Source organism: Panthera leo, chromosome A1 (assembly GCF_018350215.1).
Source record: "Panthera leo isolate Ple1 chromosome A1, P.leo_Ple1_pat1.1, whole genome shotgun sequence".
NCBI classification, from domain to species: Eukaryota; Metazoa; Chordata; class Mammalia; order Carnivora; family Felidae; genus Panthera; species Panthera leo.
The window spans coordinates 151,183,330-151,205,546 of record NC_056679.1 but is presented as its reverse complement, the minus strand read 5'-3'; the positions used below and the strand labels follow the sequence as shown (position 1 = coordinate 151,205,546).

At 35.4% G+C, this 22,217-nt stretch overlaps 1 protein-coding gene across 19 annotated transcripts in view; it reads left to right on the top strand.

Annotated features, from left to right (window-relative positions):
* The window catches only part of MEF2C (myocyte enhancer factor 2C), a 154,582-nt gene that overhangs the window by 56,511 nt on the left and 75,854 nt on the right, over window positions 1-22,217 (top strand). For 7 of the 19 annotated variants that reach the window (XM_042943095.1, XM_042943089.1, XM_042943130.1 and 4 more), the window contains one exon: window positions 6,345-6,540. In XM_042943095.1, the coding sequence (XP_042799029.1) occupies window positions 6,487-6,540 (54 nt within the window). In that variant the 5' untranslated portion in view covers window positions 6,345-6,486. Of the gene's footprint in view, window positions 1-481; window positions 565-3,070; window positions 3,220-3,268; window positions 4,529-5,870; window positions 6,005-6,344; window positions 6,541-22,217 lie in introns of those variants that run through there. The other 12 variants (XM_042943092.1, XM_042943079.1, XM_042943023.1 and 9 more) reach the window with 10 other exon arrangements.

The window sequence follows — 22,217 nt, the reverse complement described above, 5'->3', positions numbered from 1 at the left end:
TGACATACATTTCGTCTCCTTTTGTCCTTGGGGAAAGATATTAAAGTAGGACTAGAAGCATTAATGTAGAGTTTTCAGCAGCCATGGTCATTGGGAAAATTGATATATTTCCCTAGTTATTTCTGCTTTTGCAGCCTGAAGCTCTTCCATGACTGATACTTAAGAGAAACTTCTTAATTTTTATAACACTGTAAATTTTTTTCTTCATATAATGATTATTGTTAAGGAATAAATGAAGCATTACCTGTTAGAACTTGCTCATCATTAGCTCTGGAAAGTGAAGTCTTCACGGTGTACGTAAGGACTATGATTCGCTTGGTAGCCTCGTTGTATAACACGACTTTTGTTTTATGCCTCAAAACTGAAGCAGTCTTCCAAGTAGTAGGTCATGTCTGCAGTGCTGCTGTGTACCCACTTTGCATACAGTACCACACCTAGTGCTCGTAGCCATCCTGCACGTCAAGAAGTTTGTTCCCAGCTTGTTGTAGGCAAGAGCAAACAACAAGCTCAAGTTCAGACCTGAGCCTCCTGACTCCAAAATTCTTTCCACTTCGACTTCGGGTTGTGAGTTACTCTTATTCCATATATGAGATGCTATATAAATATGACAGAGGATTAAATGAGGTTGTCAACTTGCTTCTGTATAAGCAGAAATATGAAAATATTCTCAGGAATAGTCATTAAAACTAGCAACTGAAGAAAATACATACCTGAGAGGTGAAAATCTTAAATTTGTTAATCAACTGAGTTACCGGCTCCTCTGATGTGCCTGGCAGTGGGGTAGATAATGTGATTACGAAAGTGATACAAAACAGAGTTGGCCCACAGATGTTGAAGAAGACAGGCAATTTCAGTTGTGACAAGTGCTGCAGAGAAAGGCACGGTGCTAGAGAAAAAAATCCTAACGGGGGATTTGTTGTGATCATAAAAGGATGGAGTGCTTCCTGAGGAGGTGAAATTAGACCTAAGACAGAAAGGAGAGGAAGAAGTTAAGGGGGCACAGAGGGGAAGGTGGAGCATTCCAGGCAGGGGGGATTGCATATTCAAAGGCCCTGTGGTAGGAAGGAGTGTGGCATGTATGAGGAACTGACAGATGACATTATTATTTGTATGTGACACTATGTTACTGAGACTTGGTGACAATTCCAAATTCCATTATATTGCCACTAAATTGAAATAAATTGAGAAGATAACTTTGTATTTGGCATGATGGTATCTATCCAGAGGTAAATAATAGTGGTTTTTTAAGTACCCTTAGGAAGGTAAGTTTTGACTATGTGTCTTTAAAATGAAATCAGCTAGCATTCATAGCTAGGGTAATACAACATCATAAATTTACTTCAAGAGACGTGGAATGAGTTTCAGGACCAAGGAAGTATTCCCCAACTCTTAGGATATAACATAGTTGAGTAACAATAAGAATAATAATAATTGTTATGTCTTTCGAAGTTCAAAATACCTCTTAAGCAGAAAAAAAAAGTAAAAGTTCTACTTGTTCATTTTAACCAAAATATAGTTACATGCCTCATATGTCTTTCAAATATGTCATAAAGGAGAAAGTTAAATGTATCTCTGTACCATAATAAGCAAAGTTTTCCACTTCAAATAATAATGAATCATTTACTTATTTGAATTACTAATGCCAGGCTTGCAGCAACTGGGCTTAAGATCATTTTCGTCTCCTACTAAGCATCCGGTTTGTGTTTGTATGACAGTATCATTTTTTGTTGGACATAGTGTGCTTGGTTTTCAGCCTTTAGTTTTTATAAAACTCTGTATGAAGATGATAGTGTTAGTGAAAATATAAGACAGCGAAGAAGTTATTTGCTAATATGAGTAAAAGAAAACCAGAATTCTTTCTTTGCAGATTGACATCACATATTTTAATGTTTGATCATTTTTCATAGGTTGTTTTTATTTAAGTGACTGCATTGTGCTTATTGTAGCAAAATACATGCTTTGCAAAGATAAGTTTAGCAGAAGAGAATTAATTTCTTCCCACATCTTTTAATGTGGCATGGCAGTCTCACTCTATGATCAAAACACATAACTGAAGGTTGTGTTTAATTTCTAAATCAAAGTGTTGTGGGAAGATGATTGAAATCTGAAGATGACTCAGATCCACTTGATATGTGGTTTTCTTCCTACAGAAACCTTATGGTAGACTGCCATTTCCATGTTAGAAGGAACCTAATAGCGATGAGATTAAAATAAATAGTTTCGTTATATACTGAAAGTTTATGTTAGTTTCTTTGGTTCTTACTCTGAATTTTTTGGACAACTTTGAGAACTGCAATAACACAGTCATCTATTCCCCCCACTCACTATATCTTTTTTTAAACTATGGTTGCAAAGAAGTAATGTGTTTTACTAACAAACATTGATTTTTTTTTGTTTTGTTTTTTGGACAGCTTTTGTGATTCTATTTTTTACCAAAAATATAATTTATCCAATTGGCTCTTTGTCTGTATAGAATTCTTCATTTGCCTCGAAGGGTAAATTAAGATTATACGGCTGCGTTAGCTGTGTCAGATGACTTCTGCGAGACATAGTAAATGGTAATTGTGATGTATCTCCTCCTTGACCAAAGTGAATTCGTTTTCTTGTTCTTATTCCTTAAAGCAATCATACAAAAGACGAAACTAGACCTGAAATGGATTTTTCTTAGGTGCTTTAAAAATAGAAATACAAAATTGTGTCTCCATGTCTGCGTTTCTGTCATTGTCCCTTATCTGAACCTCTCAAAGGCCTCTCTGTGTGTGGCATGCAGCAAGGCACACTCAGACAGTTCTGCTCAGAGAAGGAAGTGAAGAGTTTTGGTTCCCATTTTACACTTCTGGAACAGTTTAGGGAAGGAAGCACCTTTACACCTTTTATTGTTCGTGGTTGCTGACATCATATCCTTCCCCGACCAGTCTGTGCGTGTTTCCTGCCATTCTGTCAAGATTCTTCTGTGTGAAGGGGAGGGATTTTGTGGGAGGGAGGGAGAGAGGGAGGAAGAGCGCAAAAAAGAGTGAGGCTGGGAAGGGGGGAGGCGGTGTGTGTCACTCAAGGGAACTTGTTTGTAAATGAGAGAGCTGGGGTGGGAGAAGGATCTTTAGCATCTGTCCACAAGATATTCTTCTCTACTTGGGTCTCAAAACCACTCTGCCTTCATCTGTCTGCTTATGCCAAACTCAAAGTGAACAGAAGCCTGCCATAATGAAGTTCCCCTTTTTAGTAAGCAGCTTGATTTTATTTTTCTTATATTTAGGTTGACGAAAAGAAAAAAAAATGCAGAAGACTGTAACTCCATAGAGTGTAACTGTGGTAGAGCGTTTCTTTTTCTTCTTCTTTTTTTAATTACTGATTGTTTCTCTGTGGCTCTGTCATTTTCCAAGAATGCTTCTTTCATGTGGAGAGAAGTTAGCAGCAGGGCTGCTGGAATTATTTTAAGCTTATGGTTGATTGTATGTAATGAAAGTTCTCAGCATAACTTGAAATTCTGCTACACAGAGTTTAGCGATTCTCCTCTTCTTCGTATACATACAAAACAGTTTTAAAAGCTACTAAAGTTACATAATATCTTTCTCAGCCACTCTAGGCCTCCTACAAATTAATACTCAAAACCGACTTTGCAAAATAATTTTTGCATAAAAATCAGCTTAGAAAAATAGTTATGCTAAGAAAACAACTCCTGAGCTATTGTTGGCCTTCCTAACTCTGAATTTTTACTGGCAGCCCTGAAACGTGGTGATCCATAATCAAATGTTCTAAGCCACATCTCGTGACATATTTTACTTCATGAAAACGTCGCATCATCACTGCGTAGTAGTCTGCATGTGTACATAATAATATCAGATTTCGTATTTTAAAAATGTTCAGCAGGCAAGACTTCAAGAAATATTCATTTTTATGGAAAGCAGGAAAATACCTTAATTTTTACTGAAATTTAAGCTTGTTTGTCTTTACCTTGCGTATTTCAAAAGGGAAAACATATCCAGTGGTGTTCTGACCATTTTATATACATGTTTGATATATGCATATAAATTTTCTCAGGCAAAATATTTCCCATCCTTTTTCACTAATTAAAATCCCTGCCCTGCTCTTTTTCAAAAGTGTCTCTCGTTTCAAAGTTGGGAAGCATGGGGTGGTGATATGTAGGAACTCTTCTAAGTTTGGCTCTGGAGGAGCGCTCCCTCTGCCTTTCTGAAGAGACTTTTCTCCTGGGATGTTTCTCTGCTTGTTTGGTTATTTGTATTTTGAAACCAGGATCTGTAGAAGTTCTCGTCTTCCCCGCCTTGTCACCACACTCTAATCTGTTCACCCTGACCTTCCACCTTAAAGTGAATAAGCGCTTAGGCAGGCATAGTCCTGTAAGCCGATAGTGCCACCGGCCTCAGCTAAACGAAAAGAAAGGAAATTGTCCCATATGCATTTGCTGTGGATTCATGGGTTGGCTTTTCTGTGATAGAGGAAGCCTGTTTGTCTCTTTGGGGTCTTGCACATGCAAGGGAAATATCAATCTAATGTGCTGCTGGCTTCTAAGGTAAGACTATAGGAAACACAGGAAAGTTGCCCAGTTGAGTGATATTTAAGACTGTTTCTAAAAATAGATAGATGGACACTGTTTGGCAACAGCAAATATATAATGCAATTGTGCTTCATGAATGTTTTCTATTGTAATGTGATTTTAATGTCTTATAGCTAATTTTTTCATGTGTATTTGTCAAATGTGTGTTGTTTATATAACTCTTTAAAACTTTTGAACTACTTCCAACATTTCAAATTACCACTGGAGTTTTTGATAAGCACTGTGTGGTCATGATGTTACTCAACATATATAGTATTCTCAGAGGCACAACTGAGCCGCAGTTTCGTAGAAAGGCATTGGGCAAAGGAGAATGGATGGTCTTAGTATTTAAGCAGCGCTTAATCCACCAGAACTAATTATATCATAATAGCTTCTGCAATTAGATAACCACAGAAAATTTTAATTTAAAGAAATTTACTCAAGGTGATAAAGAATTTAGAAATTAAATTAAAGAAATCAAAAGACAGCTGATGATCAGACCAAGTGTATAACAGCTTTCCTGTTCCGATAACTTTGAATTGGAGCCAAATAATCTATTAAATAGCCAGGACATTGGCTTAGCATTACATAATACATGTGGGAATTTTTCAGGTCCCTTGTCAGACACCAACTAAAACAGGGAAATTCTGAGCCATGTGTAAAGTAGTTGCATTCTCTGACATGAGACTGGATAGGATAATTGGAGCTGTTGCTTGCAAATGAAGAATCCATTGTGGAATGCTTTCTGGTTAACTTCCACATTTCACGGCAATTTATTTTCATTACTTTCAAATATTTTCAGATATAATTTAAAACAAAGTAAAATACATACTTTTAATACTCGGGTTCTCTGGGTTTATTTTATATTATGGATGATCCTTTCTTTAATTTTAATTCATGACCTAAAGATATCTAGTATATATAGAGTATCAGGCTTCTGTAATTTTGTATCTTACTCCCCAAAGACATATGATATGTCTTTTTAAAATATTTAAATTTTGAGAACTGATGGCTTATTATAAAAAGTGTAGTTATTAAAAAAAGTATCCTTATAAATGGAGTAATACTCTAATTTTTTCCCACCATTTCTTTTCTGTGAATGATTATCTTTTTTGATTCTTGTGTTCAATATATAGCTTAAGGGCTTTCAAGAGGAAAAGGAGATCTCAGTGCTGATAGCTGCTTATTATGTAAGATTAAATATCCCATATTATTTTTACAGTGTTCTCATAGCAGTGACTTTTTAAAAATAAGATTAAAGGATTTAGATTTAAATTAGTTGACATTTACATATATCAAATAGCACTTTCATAATAGTCCATCCTATTTGCATAACGAGGGACGTTATCACCTCTGCTGTCAAAACACAAGATTGTTTTCCCTTCAGAAATGAATTAGCTGCCCTACTTAGCATACACAGGTACATAGAGGTTCATTAACTCTCTGATTCAGGTAATTTTTCATAATAGAAGGGTGAAAATAGTCACCTAATTTCATTAAAAAATATTAAGAAACTCGTTGCAAAAGATACATTTCAAGTGTTGGGCTTTAAAGTACAGTTTTTGTCATTTAAATGACTTGTTATATTATGAGATTATTTTAACTGTAAAAACAAACTGTTCCTATTTGATATGCTCCTGCATGGGATATACCATGTGCTTTGAGTACATATTTTCATTCATTTGATTGGCTTACTTCCATATAGTTTTCTTTTTTAAAAAATTAGAATACGATAGTTCTTATGAAACTGGCTTTCAGTTAAAGTGGCATTTAATTTTTCTTTTTTGTCCAGCAGGAACGAATGCAGGAATTTGGGAACTGAGCAGTGCAAGTGCTGAAGAAGGAGATTTGTTTGGAGGAAGCAGGAAAGAGAAAGAAAAGGAAGGAAAAAATACATAATTTCAGGGACGAGAGAGAGAAGAAAAACGGGGACTATGGGGAGAAAAAAGATTCAGATTACGAGGATTATGGATGAACGTAACAGACAGGTGAGTGGGTAGACTTTTTCTTGTATCATTATTTACATGGACTATTTATTACATTTCCCCCAGGTATATTAAAGGTACCCTGAAAACATTCCAAACTTGTGAGCGTACATTAAGAGAAGTCTTAGTGAATTAAATGTGGCCAGTTTAAATGCTAATATTCTATCATATGTCAAGGGGGAAGAATCACCTTATCTGTTAGACAAATAGCTTACATGTTCATGATTATTCACTTTTTATTTCACAATAAATTTTGAACGGGAGCTATCCCTGTATAACATGAATAGCTTAATAATTAAGAGTTAATAAGCATAACATTGCTGCACTGCATGCATCATCAAACAAAGATTCCTATATTCATGGAAACGAGGACTTTTGTGGTCATGCACTTAAAGTTTTAGGATATAGGCTTATAAAAATGGCTTTATTTGTATTCACACTAAAAGAGACTTTGAAATGTCTCCAAAATATTTAGCATTGTGCTGACAACAACAACAAACACCCTCATGAAATATTAGTAACTTAAAACACTTAGGCAAAAACTATTCATTAATTCATACCATTTTCTTTAAACCACGAATTTTGTAAACAAAGAGGCAGATGATGTTACCATTTTTTTCTGCGAGTCCAATGATAATACTGTATGGTACCATCAATTTGTTCTAAAGATTTTATATCTCTAAATGTTCTATTCGACAAAGACTTGTATATCATGAATATTTGTGATTTGACTATTTTCCTTCACACTTGGGGAGAGTGCATTTGGTTAGGTGATACAAGGATAGTTGGGTGGTTTGTATGCATTCTAATGTTAATTAACAAATTGTAGTACTGCCAGATCCCAACCATTACAAATGGATAATGGAACTTGCAAAACTGGCATTCATTCCTTGACCATGGGAGAGAGGAATGTTTTGCCTGTTGCTCATTTATTCTGGGGAAAGTTAAGAGGATGGCCTTTGGAGATGCCCTCACCAGACTAATTTCCTCCAAATAAAGACACTCTGGTCTGTCTCCCCTTCTGTCTTCTTGGAACTGCAAGTGAGACTAGAACTGATTTCTGGTTTAAGTTTTTTTCTATGTTTTTTTCTCCAGTTTTATTGAGACATAATTGACATACATCACTCTATAATTTTAAGGCATCCAGTGTGTTGGGTTGATTTACATGTATTGTGAAATGATTACCACAATCAGTTCAGCTAACATCCATCATCTCGTATAGATATAATAAAAGGAAAAGAATAAGGAAAAAAAGGACTTACTCTTAGCAACCTTTCTGTGTATCACACAGCAGTGGTAGCTGTAGTCATCGTGTTGTATGTTACAACCCTAGTACTTATTTATCTTGTAACTGGAAGTTTGTACCTTTTGACCACCTTCCTCCATTTCTTCTTCCCCCAACCCTCCACCTCTGGTAATCACAAGTCTGATCTCTTTGGGTGAGTTTGTTTGTTTTTTAGATTCTACATATAAATGAGATCACACAGTCTTTGTCTTTCTCTTTCTGACTTATTTCACTTAGCATAATGCCCTCAAGATCCCTTCATGGTGTTGCAAATAGTAGGATTTCCTCTTTTTTATGGCTGAATAACGTTCCATTGTGTGTATATGTGTGTGTAACAACTTATTTATTCATTCATCCATTGATGGACACTTAAGTTGTTATATGTGTAAATGATAATGAATAGAAGTTGTTATTTATGCCATCAAAGCCAGTATGTCATTAAGAGATAAACTTTAGATTTTCAAGTTTATACTCCCTTAAATTATTATATTTAAGGTACATACGCATGACTTGAACTATTTTTGGCTGAAAATTGAGTTAAAGGATAAATAAAGATTTTTGATGGATTTCTTCATTGTTTTCCTACACATTGTTTATTGCTATCGGTCAAACCAAAAAGTAATAATTCTGTCAATATAAACCACAGTATTTTTTTGTTGGCTTACAGCTTGAAATTGAAATTGAGACTGAAATATTGAACACCATGTACCATTGACTGTTTAGATCCAGTTATTTGTACTAGAATCTATTTTGAGTGCTGTCAAAAATTATAGGAATTAGCACCTAAGTTCATTGATAATACCAGGTAATGTTTAGGTTCATGAAATTCATAGTATCTTCCTTTTGCCTACAAAGAAAGGAGAAAATTTCTGCAGGTTGAATTCATGAGCTTTCATTATGCTTTATAAAGGAACATAAAACTCACACAGGATGGAAGAATTTTAACACATACTTTTGAGCTAATAATCGAACATCTTAATTTATATATGCTGCGTCTATAGTTACTGTTACTCTCATCCATGTTAGAAGTCATGATAATTGTAGGAGAAGAAAAATTGTTTAAATTCACTTCAATTTAGATGACTTTTTTAATCCTGAAGATGAATTCCTTGGTTTTATTCTACAGAATTTCAGATCTGTGTAGTCTTCTCCAACCTTTAGGTATGGCAGGTCCTTCACTCATACTCTTGAATCGGCAGAAGTGAAAACTGCCATGTTTTAATGTATATTTCAGTGATTATTTTAGTGGCTATTGACAATCTCAGACATCCATCTTACTTATAAATGTTTGTTATGTGCACCACTCACCTACTACGAGAGTGGACATGAAAGCTTACAAGATATAGGTCACTTCTAATAATCACCACCACTAGCAAATCTGCGGGAGCCAATCATCCCAAGTGCGGAGGCTCCCCCAGCCTGGGCTTCCTTTAAACTTTGTGTTCACATGTGGAAAAGAAAAATGTTAACTGCTTTGCCCTTTTTGAAGCTTACCCCACTGCAGACTCCATAATAGAACCTCACACAATGGCTCACTGTCATCTTTTCTTAAAAGTAGTAAAAGCCCACTCTGCCATTGCAGGTGTTTATTTGGCTATACAGAGAACAGGGTGTGTTTTTACAGAATAAGAAGTAGAGACTTAAAAGTGTGAAATGAAATATTACAAAGCTGATGTATAAGTTGAATATCATTAAGAACTAACACTGCTGTAAAACAGCAGCTAACTGTTTAAATTTAATTTTGCCCTTACTCTACCTTTCATAACGGAAGTAAGGAGAACAGCTAACACTCAGAAACTCCAGTTGTATACATAAAATAGTTTAGAGGAGGAAAAAAATGAACAGCTCATTTTATTTTTAAAAATTTGTCCAGAGTTTCTGACTTTACGAAAACTACTTATTTCTCAATTTCTTACTTAAACTACATACATTACTTAGGCGACTATGTAAAAATAAATAAAATCATGAATTGTTAATTTGTCTTATAGAAATTTCCAGATAACTTAATAAAAGTAGCAACATGTACCAAGAATTACGTATGTGTTATTTCATTTAATTCTTATTAACCCCACTTACAGGGGAATAATTCACTTATTTACTAAATCAACAAATATTATTAGATTGCAATATGCTTAACATTAAGAATTCAGTGGTAAACCAGACGAATCTCATACAGCTTATCATCTGCCACAGAGGTCAGCAAAGTTTTTCTGTAAAGGGCCAGATAGCAAATATTTTTGGCCTTGTGAGCCATACAGTCTTCATCTCAACTACTCAGCTCTGCCCTAGTTGTGAAAGCAACCTTGGACAAATGTGTAAATGAATGAATGTGTCTATGAATAAAACTCTACTGACAAAAATGAGATGGGCTGTATATGGCCTGTGGGCCAGAGTTTGTGGATCCCTGGCTTAGTAGGATGAAGCAGACGTGAGATTTGCAAATATATAATAAAAATGTTATAGATATGTGGTGTGAATGAAATTATCAAAGCGCTATCAAAGTATAACAAGAGGTGCTTTATTTAGATTGGGGATTGGATGAAAGGCCTCTCTGAGGAAATGCTAAAAGATGAGAACTAAAACATGAGTCAGAGTTAGGCAGGTGACAACATTCCAGATGGAACAATATTTGCAAAGCTCCTTAAGAACGGAAAGAGCTTGCTAAGGAGCCAAGGGAAAGCTTGTGGAACTTGAGTCTGGTGTGTATGACTTTGGAGAGATGAGAGAAAAGATTAGATGCTAGACAGGGCCCAGATCATGCAAAGCTTTCAAGTCAGAGAGTTAATACTAAGTGGTGGCCAAAATTTGGAGCCCACACCTTTCAGATTAAAAAAACAAAACAATGCATGCTTTTCTCAACCATGTCAGGCTACATCCTGTATAATATAATGGCTAAGAGCATGGTTTTATGTCTTTGCTTTTCCCAATTACATCATACTGCATCCAGTGTAACATAGTGGTGAAAAGCATGGGTTTTAGACACACGAACCTAGCTGTGATCTCAATTCTGCCACATACTAGCCCCTCTGAGCCTTATCAGTTTCCTCATCAATAGACTGAGGTTTAAAAAATAGTACCCACCTCAAGTCATTGAGATAATTAAATTAGGGCATAAATTTAAAGCATCTAACATATAATAAGCGCCCAATGAATGTACGTATTAGCTGTTCCTATTAAGACTCATGCTTTTTAAACCATTAGCTTTTATAAGTTAATGTGACCTCCATTAAAACTCCTGAGCTGTGTAGAACACTAAAGAGTGGTGCCTGAACCTCATTTCAAGAAGGTTCTACCTTTTAAAGGCTATAAGGGAGCTGGAAGGAAAAGTGGAATAGAGCGGAGCAGGAGCACAAAAGGAGCCTTTGGAATCTCACAAGGGGTGAGAGAATCCTTTTCAGAGCAGGAGTGGCTGATAGCAGAGGATGGCTTGTGGGCTGGAAGGAAAATCACAGACATTTGCAGGGCAGAGCTTGTGACAAGGAGGAGAAGGAGTAGTTTTCTAAGTTCTATGCTTGCAGCACTTATTTTCAAATATATGTTACTGACCAAGTTATTTTGAACTACTTGTCACCATTTTTATCACTTCCAGCATCCACTTTATTCTAACACTACAATTTCAGTGTCTCCTTCTGCATTTCTTATTTTTACCCCCTAAGTACCTTCAGTAATCAGGCAATAATCTTACCCTACTTCATATGGTACCAGTAAATATGCTCCTGAAAAAAACCAACAACAGATTTTTAAAGTGAGTTTTACCCTTGTGTCACTCTTTTTACAAAAGCAGAATATACTTAGAAATCTGTTATATCTGTTGTATCAAGAAGAAAGAGATACAAAAAATAAGCTTGTTTAACCTAAACCTGTTTATACTTGTATGTTTGTATTTTAAATTTTCAGTTTCCCCACTTTGAAATGATAGGAGAGGTAAATCCAAATGTATTTGTGTGACTTGTTATAAAAAGACATTTAAATATTTGAATAACTGTAAGGGAAAAATATTTGCCAAATAACACAGACAGGACCTAATATAGTAAGCTAAGGGAAGAAGATTTTTAAAAGTCTTAAGTTCTCTTCCATCAGGTCTGGCACACTAATAGTTTTTGCCAGCAAACAAAATTTCACGTAATTATCAGTGCAATAACTGGAGCACAAATTAAAGACAATTAGCAACATTCTCCTCTTAATAGAACAAGAGAATCCCCTTATGACTAAAAGGAATTCAGAGATCATAGTTGTTAAATTTTCTAACTTTTTCTCTTTTCTTAGGTCCCTATGTCAGTTTCTTTTTTTTTATGTTTTTAATGTTTATTTGCCTATTTTGAGAGAGAGAGAAAGAGAGAGTGTGAGCAGGGGAGGGTCAGAGAGAGAGCTAGAGAGAATCCCAAGCAGGCACCAAGCTGTCAGCACACAGCTGGACAAGGGTCTCTGTCCCACAAACTGTGAGATCATGACCTGAGCTGAAATCAAGAGTCCGATGCTTAACCATCTGAGCCACCCAGTTTCTTTATATAACTTATAAATTATTTTAAATAGGCTTAGAAAAAAAGAACTCGGAGAAATATGTTCAGTGTAGATGCAACCTGTGAACAGTTTCTACATAAGGATGTTTTTAAACGAAATCTAATCTTTTTTAAAGTGAATAAAAGAGGGGTGCCTGGGTGGCTCAGTCGGTTGAGCATCCGGCTTCGGCTTAGGTCGTGATCTCACGGTTCATGAGTTCGAGCCCCACATCGGGCTCGGTGCTGACAGCTCAGAGCCTGGAGCCTGCTTCAGATTCTGCGTCTCCCTCTCTCTCTGCTCCTCCCCTGCTCACACACTGTCTCTCTCTCTCAAAAATAAATAAAGATTAAAAAATTAAAAAAAAAATAATAAAGTGAATAAAAGAGATTTATTGATTTCATCAAATGACTCTCAAAAGAAACAAGTATTATTCCTTACTTTCTGCTACTTTCCACTATTTTAGGCTGTTCTTAGAATTTTAGCTAAAATTTCAGTGAAAATTGTACTGTAGTGTTCCTTCAAGGTGATATCCAGAATGCCAGTAAATAAAAGGCTAATTACAGTTCTAAACCTGAGGGTAAAAACCTACTAACCTACTCTTTAAATGTGAGGAACTTGATAATTTAGAAAGACAAATAAATGGCTTCAGGAAGATAACTTTGTAATTAATTCTAAACCATGAGTTGAACAGATTATTCCAGTCATACTTTTTCTTTTGTCATCTGCACGAACAGAACTTACATTTTTGTCCATTGCCTGTATGCATACCAAGCAAGTATATATTATCTGAGAGGAAATTATACTTAAATTGCTATCAAAGAGTTATACATGTTAGTCCATGAATATCTGGAAGCTTGTTTTAAATCAAGTGAATCAGAAGTTTAAGTAGGGATGCCTGGGTGGCTCAGTCGGTTGAGCATCTAACTTCAGTTCAGGTCATGATCTCCCAGTTGGTGAGTTCGAGCCCCACATGGGGCTTGCTGTTATCAGTGCAGAGCCTGCTTCAGATCATCTGTCCCCCTCTCTCTGCCGCTCCCCCGCCTTGCATGAGCACATGCACAGTCTCTCTCTCTCTCAAAAATAAATAAAAGCATTTTTTTTAAGTTTTAAAAAATCACAGAAATACTGATTTAAATCTAAAATAAATTCACAGATAACTGATATTGGTGATTATTAAGCCTTTTTTACTCTCAGTATCATTTCTTAACAGCTAAACTGCCTCCCTAAACTTGGTATCAATAAATAATTAGAGTGTATCATAGTAATGAATTAGGGCATAGAACATTTCAGAATTGAATTATAGGTATATTGATGCATCCTGTGGGCTCCTACTTAAAGGTTCCCCAGCATTTAAGTTAAATCGTTCTTTCATTAATCTTAAAATCACCAGGGGGAAAAGTTTTTGTTCAGAGAGCTGGAATTACTGGTGTTTGAAGATACTGAAAAAGGAAACCAGAAGAAAAAAAAATGTATTTTGTGAGTTTCCAAATCAAAGAGGTAGCTAGAGTGTTCCGATGTACATTGAGCAGCTATGACATCAGGCCACTCATTTCTGTTCTGTTCCTAGCAATTTAAAAACAGTTCACAAATGGTCTCCCCAGTATATGGGTGAAACATAGAAATAGTGCACCACACATTTACTATACATCCCATACATGTGAGCTATTTTATATTTATATCCACTAACTCTATTCCTTGACTACCAGAGAAGTATTGTCTCAACTGCCATCAAATTCATTCATTAGGTTTCCTTTGATAGGGAATCCAAGAGGTGCCAAAGTTTTCACAAGGAATACAGTAACAATCTGCACAAACTGGAGGGCTTCAAGACGTCTTGTTGTTTCAGTTCTAGTTTGTATATCTCATTCAATTTTCATTTAAAACTATAATTTAGAGAAATTCCCACGTTTGTGTTCATTGTATCTCCATCAATTTGTGTAGAGAGTTGGCATTGAATGGCACCTTCCACCTCTGTGAATGCATGCACACCCCATTCTGTTTGCAATAAGTCACCTTTTGTTTTGCAAATGCACAAACCAAAGTGTGTGACATTGTATTACTAAGAAACCAAGCCTAAAAATATTAACATTATAAATAGACCACATAAGCCCAGAGGTTTCTTCCAAACTGTAGATTAAAGAACGTGTTGCTAATTTTCTCAAAAGCTCTGTCCTTTGCAGTCTAGACTTCCTCTAACATTATAATTTATTCGTTTAAAATAAGCTCTTTCAAAAATTTGATGCAAGTATTTTTAAAGTTTACATCCCCCACATACTCTTATTGAAGACAATATGGCAACTCTCCCTCCCCACCCCCAGAATAATAACTTTGGTCTAAAAAGAAAAATAACGTAATTAACTTGAAGTAAATGAAATTGCATAATATGGAATATATATTTGCATTTCCTTTGAAATATGTTGAACCACTAATAGGAATAAGAGATCCACTCTAAATGTTTGGAAATTTGACTTTTAATTTTAAGTTGGAACAGTTTAGCTTAAGAAATCACTAACATTTAAATAACATTTCAACAAACGCAACTGTTTGGAAACTACAACGGAGACAGCCTCCTGCCTTCTGTCTTGTGAGGATTGATTTGGAAGGCCCTGAGGGAGAAAATATTGGAGTTAGGAGGTAAAACTGAAGCCATCGTGGAAAGGAAGAAGTTACACTCTTCCTGTTATGACAGGAAACGTAGACAAATGTGCTTCCTGAGCATTTGCTCAGCAGGGAATGAAGTAGTCTTTGACCTTTACCTTAGGTACATTTTGGCTTTGTTAAACTAGTAAACATGTTTTTGCCCCCAAAATATTAATCTGGTTTATTTAATTTGTCTCATATTCAAATACTTTTTGCGTATATGGGGTATAGAGAAATAGATAGAGGTATTTATTTTATGGCTGCATTTACAGATTGAATTTAGAACATAAATCAGCCTTTTAATGAACCAAGGAGACCTGAATAGCACATATAAAAAATTAAAAACATACTGTGTGTTATAGTCATCTCTTTAAAATCCAGAACATTTTTAGGCTTAAAAATGGACTACAACAAAATCTTTTAAATCCTGGTAATTTTAATAATTGTAGATCATCTTTCTTCCTTTTCCTCCTGGAGACAGATGTATCAGAAATTAGCTATGACAAGTTTTAAAACCCAGACCCTGTGAGTCTGTGAATAAACATTCAAGTTTATTCATATACATTCAACTATTTAACTGTGATCTAACCCATTGTTTATTATTTTTCCTCAAAACAGAGTGCAGTGAACAAAATTTTAAATTTTATTTTGGGGCTTGGGGGTTGGCTTCGGGTGAGGAGATGGTAGAATTCTAAATTCCACACTCTCAAACCCCGGTTTTCATTCTTTTATTCTGTTCGGAATTTTAGGAACTACTCCTTGCAAACCCTTTGGAAATCCTGCTACACTGCAGTGAAACGCGGCTCAATGCGCTTGAGGCCAACGAGGACAATAGTCCTCTTTGCAGCAGAACACATTGCTGTCTCATCCTCGCAAGTTGTGCTGGAGGGTTACAAGCACATGGTAGCAGTCTGCTTAAAAGAGTCCCTCACTGCTCTTTAAAGAGCCTTTCATTTACGATGGCAGGCCCCGTCATTGTATAAAGGAGCGCTTGTCTAACACGAGTCTGCAGTGGCATTACTTCCTCCCACCGAGAGTAATCATCAAGCCTAAAGCTCGCAAGCCTTTCTAATGACAGACTGAATTAAACAAAATAAAATTGAAGAGGAATAGTGTAGAACAGTTGTACCATTACTTACTGTCAGAGCAAGCCAGGGGAAGAAAAAGAGCATTTAAGAGGGCATTTCCCTTTTTTTCAATTAGAGATTGTCGTTGCAGACTCTTGACTCCATCCCTAACCCATTAAACACATAGGAAGACTTCGTGCCTCTGGATTAGAGAGCGCATTGTATCTATGAACTGTCCATCTTATCCTTCATTAGTCGTTCCATTTCCTTAACCAGGAGGAAACTGAGAAACTATCTATGTTGGGAGTAAGGCGGAATGGATCTAAATCTAAAATATTTTCATAGGATGCGGGTTATATTTCTCGTGACTCTTGTTGGACAACAACAACAACAAAAAGATAAAGCCTCAAAACTTTGAAAGTAGAATTAGTTGGGTATATTAGTCCCAAATATGTTGTAAAACAAAGAAACTAATGTCACTTTATGAATTAAAGAACTGAACAAAAAGTTTTCCACTCATTGAGCAGTTCAATTAAGATTCAGCTGACAGTGTTCTGGGTGGTGGAAAGAAGTATCAGGGACCCATAGATAAAGTTATTGTTGCTTTCCTTAGCAATGCATCAAAGGTTCTAGAGTTCAGGACTCACTTATTCTCAGAGATGTGAGTAGCTGCTGTTTCCAAAGGTCTTTTCTTTCAATTTTTCAGAACTCCTGTAAGATACGAGGGCTCTCACAGTTTATATGGCAGGAAAGTTCTCCTGAGGTAACTTTACGTGAACACAGCCCAGATTGGGAGGGTGAACGGAGCAGGCACACATGTGGCCGGGAGACTCATTATTAAATGCCCCTTCCATTACACAGTAATCACACTAATATCCCTACCCTGTAGGAAATGATACAGGTCTTGTCCTCTGTTTTTAGAACTTGATATTTACATTGCCTGTGTGTAAATCAGAGTCCTACCTTTTTTATTCTGGCTGTAAACAGAGCTGTATTTGCTACCAACCAAAATATTTCTCATTTTGTGAAATTTAAATAAACATCCATAAATATAGAACTAGTGTGTGCCCACTGGTGCATGCATGTGGTTCTCACTGGCTTTAGTGGGAATGGCTGGAGGTCCTGAGGGCAGAAGTGGCTGAAGCACCCACACAAAAGGAGCTTTGGTTTATTGTGAGAACATAGAAGCCAACTTCTTCTCAATTTCTGTATTATTATTTTTTTTACTTTAACCTAGAAAGCTATCCTTACATGAATTAATAGTTCATGCACTATTCTGCTTGTACTCATCAGAATTGCTGACAATTCTTAATGTGTCTGTACACTGCTCAGTGAACAGTTGATGGGATTCATACTGTGCCGCCCGTCAGCCCCTGAAATGCATGGCGAGCTAGAAGAGGGAAAAACAACTAGAGGAAAGAAGGATGAATTTTGTGTGAAAAGGGTTGTATTTCTAGCTCATCCAAGGACTAGTTTTGTGACACTTTATGTCTTCATTTACAAAAGTATCATCTGAGAAATGGGGATGGTAAGCTGTGCCGTATGGTAACTTAAAAGAGATACAGTCAAATGTGGTGAGATAACTTATTATAAAGTCTTTAACTTCTTAGAAAAAAAGTCACCAAATGAAGTCAACACTTACCAAAAAAACAATCATAAGAAATATGATAATTTCACCAACAAACCCATACACAAAATTTGGCCCACTCCAATTTCTGTCCTGGATTTCAGTTTTACCAAAAGCATATTTTCCCCATAAGTTAATATGGCAAAAAAGAAAAAGAACTATGTGAAATTTTCCTCTCGGTGGCAAATTTCCTATGTCCTATTAACATAGTTTGAGCATGCACTGAAATTCATTTTTAGCCATTCATTTTGGGTGGCAAAAAAGGTGTAATTGCTCCATGCATCTATCCTTTCATTCATTCAACAAATATTTAGCCAAGTTTTGTTCTGGGACTTCAGGACATAAGATTGGAAAAGAGAAGTTCTGAGCTTCCACGGAAAGTTCAAGGTCTAGTTGAGAGAGAAACTCTAACCTAGACATAATAGTGTTAACCCAAGTTGGCAGGTTCTAGGACAGCAGTCTTTTACCGTATGTAACAAGAACTAACTGAGCCTGATGCATCAGAGAAAAAATACTACCTGCCTTGTATAGTGTTTCACAGTCAACAAGTCACTTATACTTCTATTATGGCCCTCGGTGAACTCTCATGACTCTGCAAGATGTCCATTATAACCTCCACTTTGTGGTTGAAGAAACCAGGATTCAGATAAGTTAAACAATTTACCCAAGAGCACACAGCTCATAAATGGCAGAGCTCCGACTTGATTTTCAATTCCTATATTTTTGCTTCTATACCACACTGCCCCAGTAATGATGCATATATACTACTTCTTTAAAAATATCTTAATAGTGTGAATTTTCTCTTTTATCAATCTGGACAATTATTTTTCTGTGCATTTTCAGCACTGTCCATAATTTAATATTGTAACTCAAATTCTTTACAGTCTTTGTATCTCATCTAACTATAAAAAGAAAGTGACCCTGTTTTACTTCTTGGAATATGGAAATTAGAGGTGATTATGATAATATATTGATGAGATTGGGTAACCAAAACACAGGCATTTTATAGAATGAAATTACAGAAATAGATTCTTGTTTTCAACTATATTACCATTCAGTCAAATTTTCCCCTTGACCTAGAAGCGTGTGCTATCTAGGCATAGAATCTGAACATCTAAAATCTGAAATAAATATTTTAAAGGTCTCTGGTCCAGCTTCTGCTTAATTCAGGAATACCTTCTGTACCTTCCTTGATATGCAGCTCTACTTAAACATTCTCAGGAATGAACTGCTTCCTGCTTTGTCAGACTAGATCCACTCTTTGATAGTTCTCCTCCCTAGATGTTCTATTTTGAGCCTCTTTAAAAGATTTTCAGCAATGCTTTCTAATATGTAGAGTAAAACAGAATAACTCATCTGCCTCTTTACATGGCCAGAAATCTTCAGATCTTGGAAAGTGTTTAGCAAATCACTTTTAACTCTATTTCTCTGGATTGAACATTCCGGATTCCCTTAATGATTTCTAATGCAAAATTATTCTTACATCCTACATCAACCTATTTGCCATCCTATAGACACTGATTTTGTCAGTGTCATGGTAAAATGTAATTCTCAGAACTGAATACAGTGCCAAAGATTAATTAGTACTAACAAAAAGATCATTAGAATAATTAATTCCCACTCTGGAACACTACAACTTTAGATCCTTTCCCCCATATCAGCCACCACATTAATTTTCCTCCAACCTGAGCTTCCAGAATTGTTTTTTTAAAAAATATGAACAAAGACTTTAAAATTACCTTTTTCATCGTATTGTTTGTGACCAGCTTTCTAGTCTGTAGAGGCGGCTATGGATAGACACTCTACCAGATTTATTTTTATATGCAGATCTTATAAGCATGCCTTCTACATCTTCATCTAATCCAATGATAAAAATTACTACCAGCTAGTATCAATTCTATAATACCGTGATGAGGACTTCGTTGAATACTTTCTTTGCCAGATACATGTTTTTTGAAAATCTTAACTCATTGGAAAGTTCAGTGAATTTTTGCTCAAAGAATGCATTTTGCAGATCCTCTCCCTTTATCTCTGTATCTTGTGACTATAAAATTAAATTTTTATCTTCACACTTTTCCATCCTTCATGATGAATCATCTAGGAAAGTAATAAAGACCATTTTTCTCTGAACTTTTTGATATATATTTTTTCTTGAAATCTAGAGCATATGTACACGTGTATTTCTCTCTAGACACTCTCTAGCTTCTCTAAGATTCCAAAGTGGTGTAAGTCTTTGTCTCAAGATTCCTGTCACTAACAGGTGAACTTTTTTAGTAAAACAAATACACATATCCAAAATCTTTTATTTTTGAGAGATTAAATTGTCAAAAAGTCAAGTAAAAAAAGGTATCTACTTTTAGCAGAAAATTATATTGACACGTTTAGACTTTATTATTTTTCTCTCGGGAGCAAATTTTTATTGAAATCTTATAAAAACAAGCTTTATAAGAAACCAACATAATTGAAAGTTGGTTTCTTCCTCTAAAACCTTAAGTGTTCAAACCTTCAAGTGGTTAATTTGAAAGGTAGCAAACAAAACAATAAAGCCCCTGTAGCAGATCCTGTTGAAATACTTTTTTAAAAATCTAAATGAGCTTAATCTTTGCAAAAGCTATTTTAGCTCAAAAGCTATAAAACAAAGTTATCTTATTTCTACAAAAAAGGGAGAGGGTCTTTGACTTCATGCCACAATTTCTTTAGAACCTCATCTTTTTCATCAAATTTGGCCACACACCAAACATTCAGACTTTAAAATAGACTATTTCCATTCTTTAATCCACCAGCTCAGCAAATGTTCTTTGAGTGTCCACTGCCTAGTTTGTATGAAGCCCAAGACAGGGTCTTTGGAGAACTCAAAGCCAATAGGAGAGGCAGACTCCTAAACAACGAACTCTATAATATTAGAATAAGTCTCATGGTAAAGGTTTGTAAAAAGTTCTAGAGGACCACCATGAGGGAAAAATGAGTTCTATCTGAATATAACAATGAAAACTTCGTAGAAGAAATTGGCATTTACACTAATTGAAGCCTTGCAGCTTGATGGGAGCCTGCCAGCAACCAGATGGAAATGGGGAGGGGCATAATGCCACAATCATGTTTCACTAAGAACAAGATAAGAAATAACCAATATGGTAGGCTTCGTTTCATATTCACCTGATTGGGTTAACATCTACTGTTATTTTTCCTGTTCAGTCTAGAGAAAAGGTTGGTCAGAAAACACAAACTGAATTCACCCAACTCCAGATAAAAATGTGAAATCATTATACATGACTGAAAAGATAATGCTATTAAATAAGTAGTGCATTTTTTTTCAAATAAAGAAAGTCGCTTTTAACCATTAATGAAGTAAATGACTATTTTTTTCCAGCCATGAGGAAGAGACGTGAACTCTTCAGGAAGATATATATGTAATAGAAGCCCCAGCATCTAGCACAAATGTCTGACATGGAGAATAGTCAATAAATATTACTTCACATCTGGCATATAGAAAACGTTCATTCAAAATTGCTTGAATTATTTTTGTTTCTGTGAATAGATTTACCAAATTTCTTTATAACTGAGTTGTATGGATCTGTATGTTTAATGAATGTGACTTTTCTCAATTTCAAATTCTAATTTCAATTCCTGATTCATACCTAGTAAGTTCTAAAGTAATTGTAAATGTAAGATGTGTGATGCTTGCCCATATGCTAGGATTTAAAACTCGAGGTTACTGAAACCTCTTACTATAACATCATCATTATATTTAGGGCTGTTTCCAGAAGTAAAGAAAAAAACATAAAATGGTCATTGATTACAGACTAATTTTGTTTTCCATGCATATATTACATATTAAATCTCTTTAATTCTGAAAACTAAATGCCGAGTTACAATGTCCACTAAACACTACCGGCTTTATTCTCTTGTCAGTGCACCTTGATTGATGTAGAACACTGGAAAAGAGCATCTCTTTGCCTAACCACTTATAAAAACAGTTTTCCATCTCACCTAAGGTTACAAATATGTTATTTAAATAGAAACGGACTTGTCCCCGTCACAAATTATTGTCAAGTTATGAAAATGTAATCATTACAATACATTATTATATTTAAGTATAAAAGCTCTGAATTGCAATCTTTGTCATTGAGTGGCATATTTTAAATGAAGAGTAATATCCCGGGTCTCTTTAGAAAGCTTAATGCTTAAAAAACAGTTTTATCTAACTATGCACAATGAGAAAAAGCATTATAAAATACATTTTGAGTATGCTATGAAGAGCATGAACATAATACAGAATTAAATTTAGAGCAATTAAGAGTAGATTTTGAAGATATTTTCTTAAATGCTTTAATACAGTCAGCACCATTTCAGTTTGCAGTTTTAATGAAAAGAAGCTATATGCACTGACTTTTTTGACAGGTATTATTAAATAAGTATGCATTATCCACTAGCCTATTTGCTTACACAAAAGTTGAGGAGTAATTCAAAGTAAACACAAATAGTAGCTTTAGTGATATTTCTGTGCTGAAACGTACTTTGATGGCGAGTGTTGTAACGTGCTAAATTCTGAGGTTTGAGTACA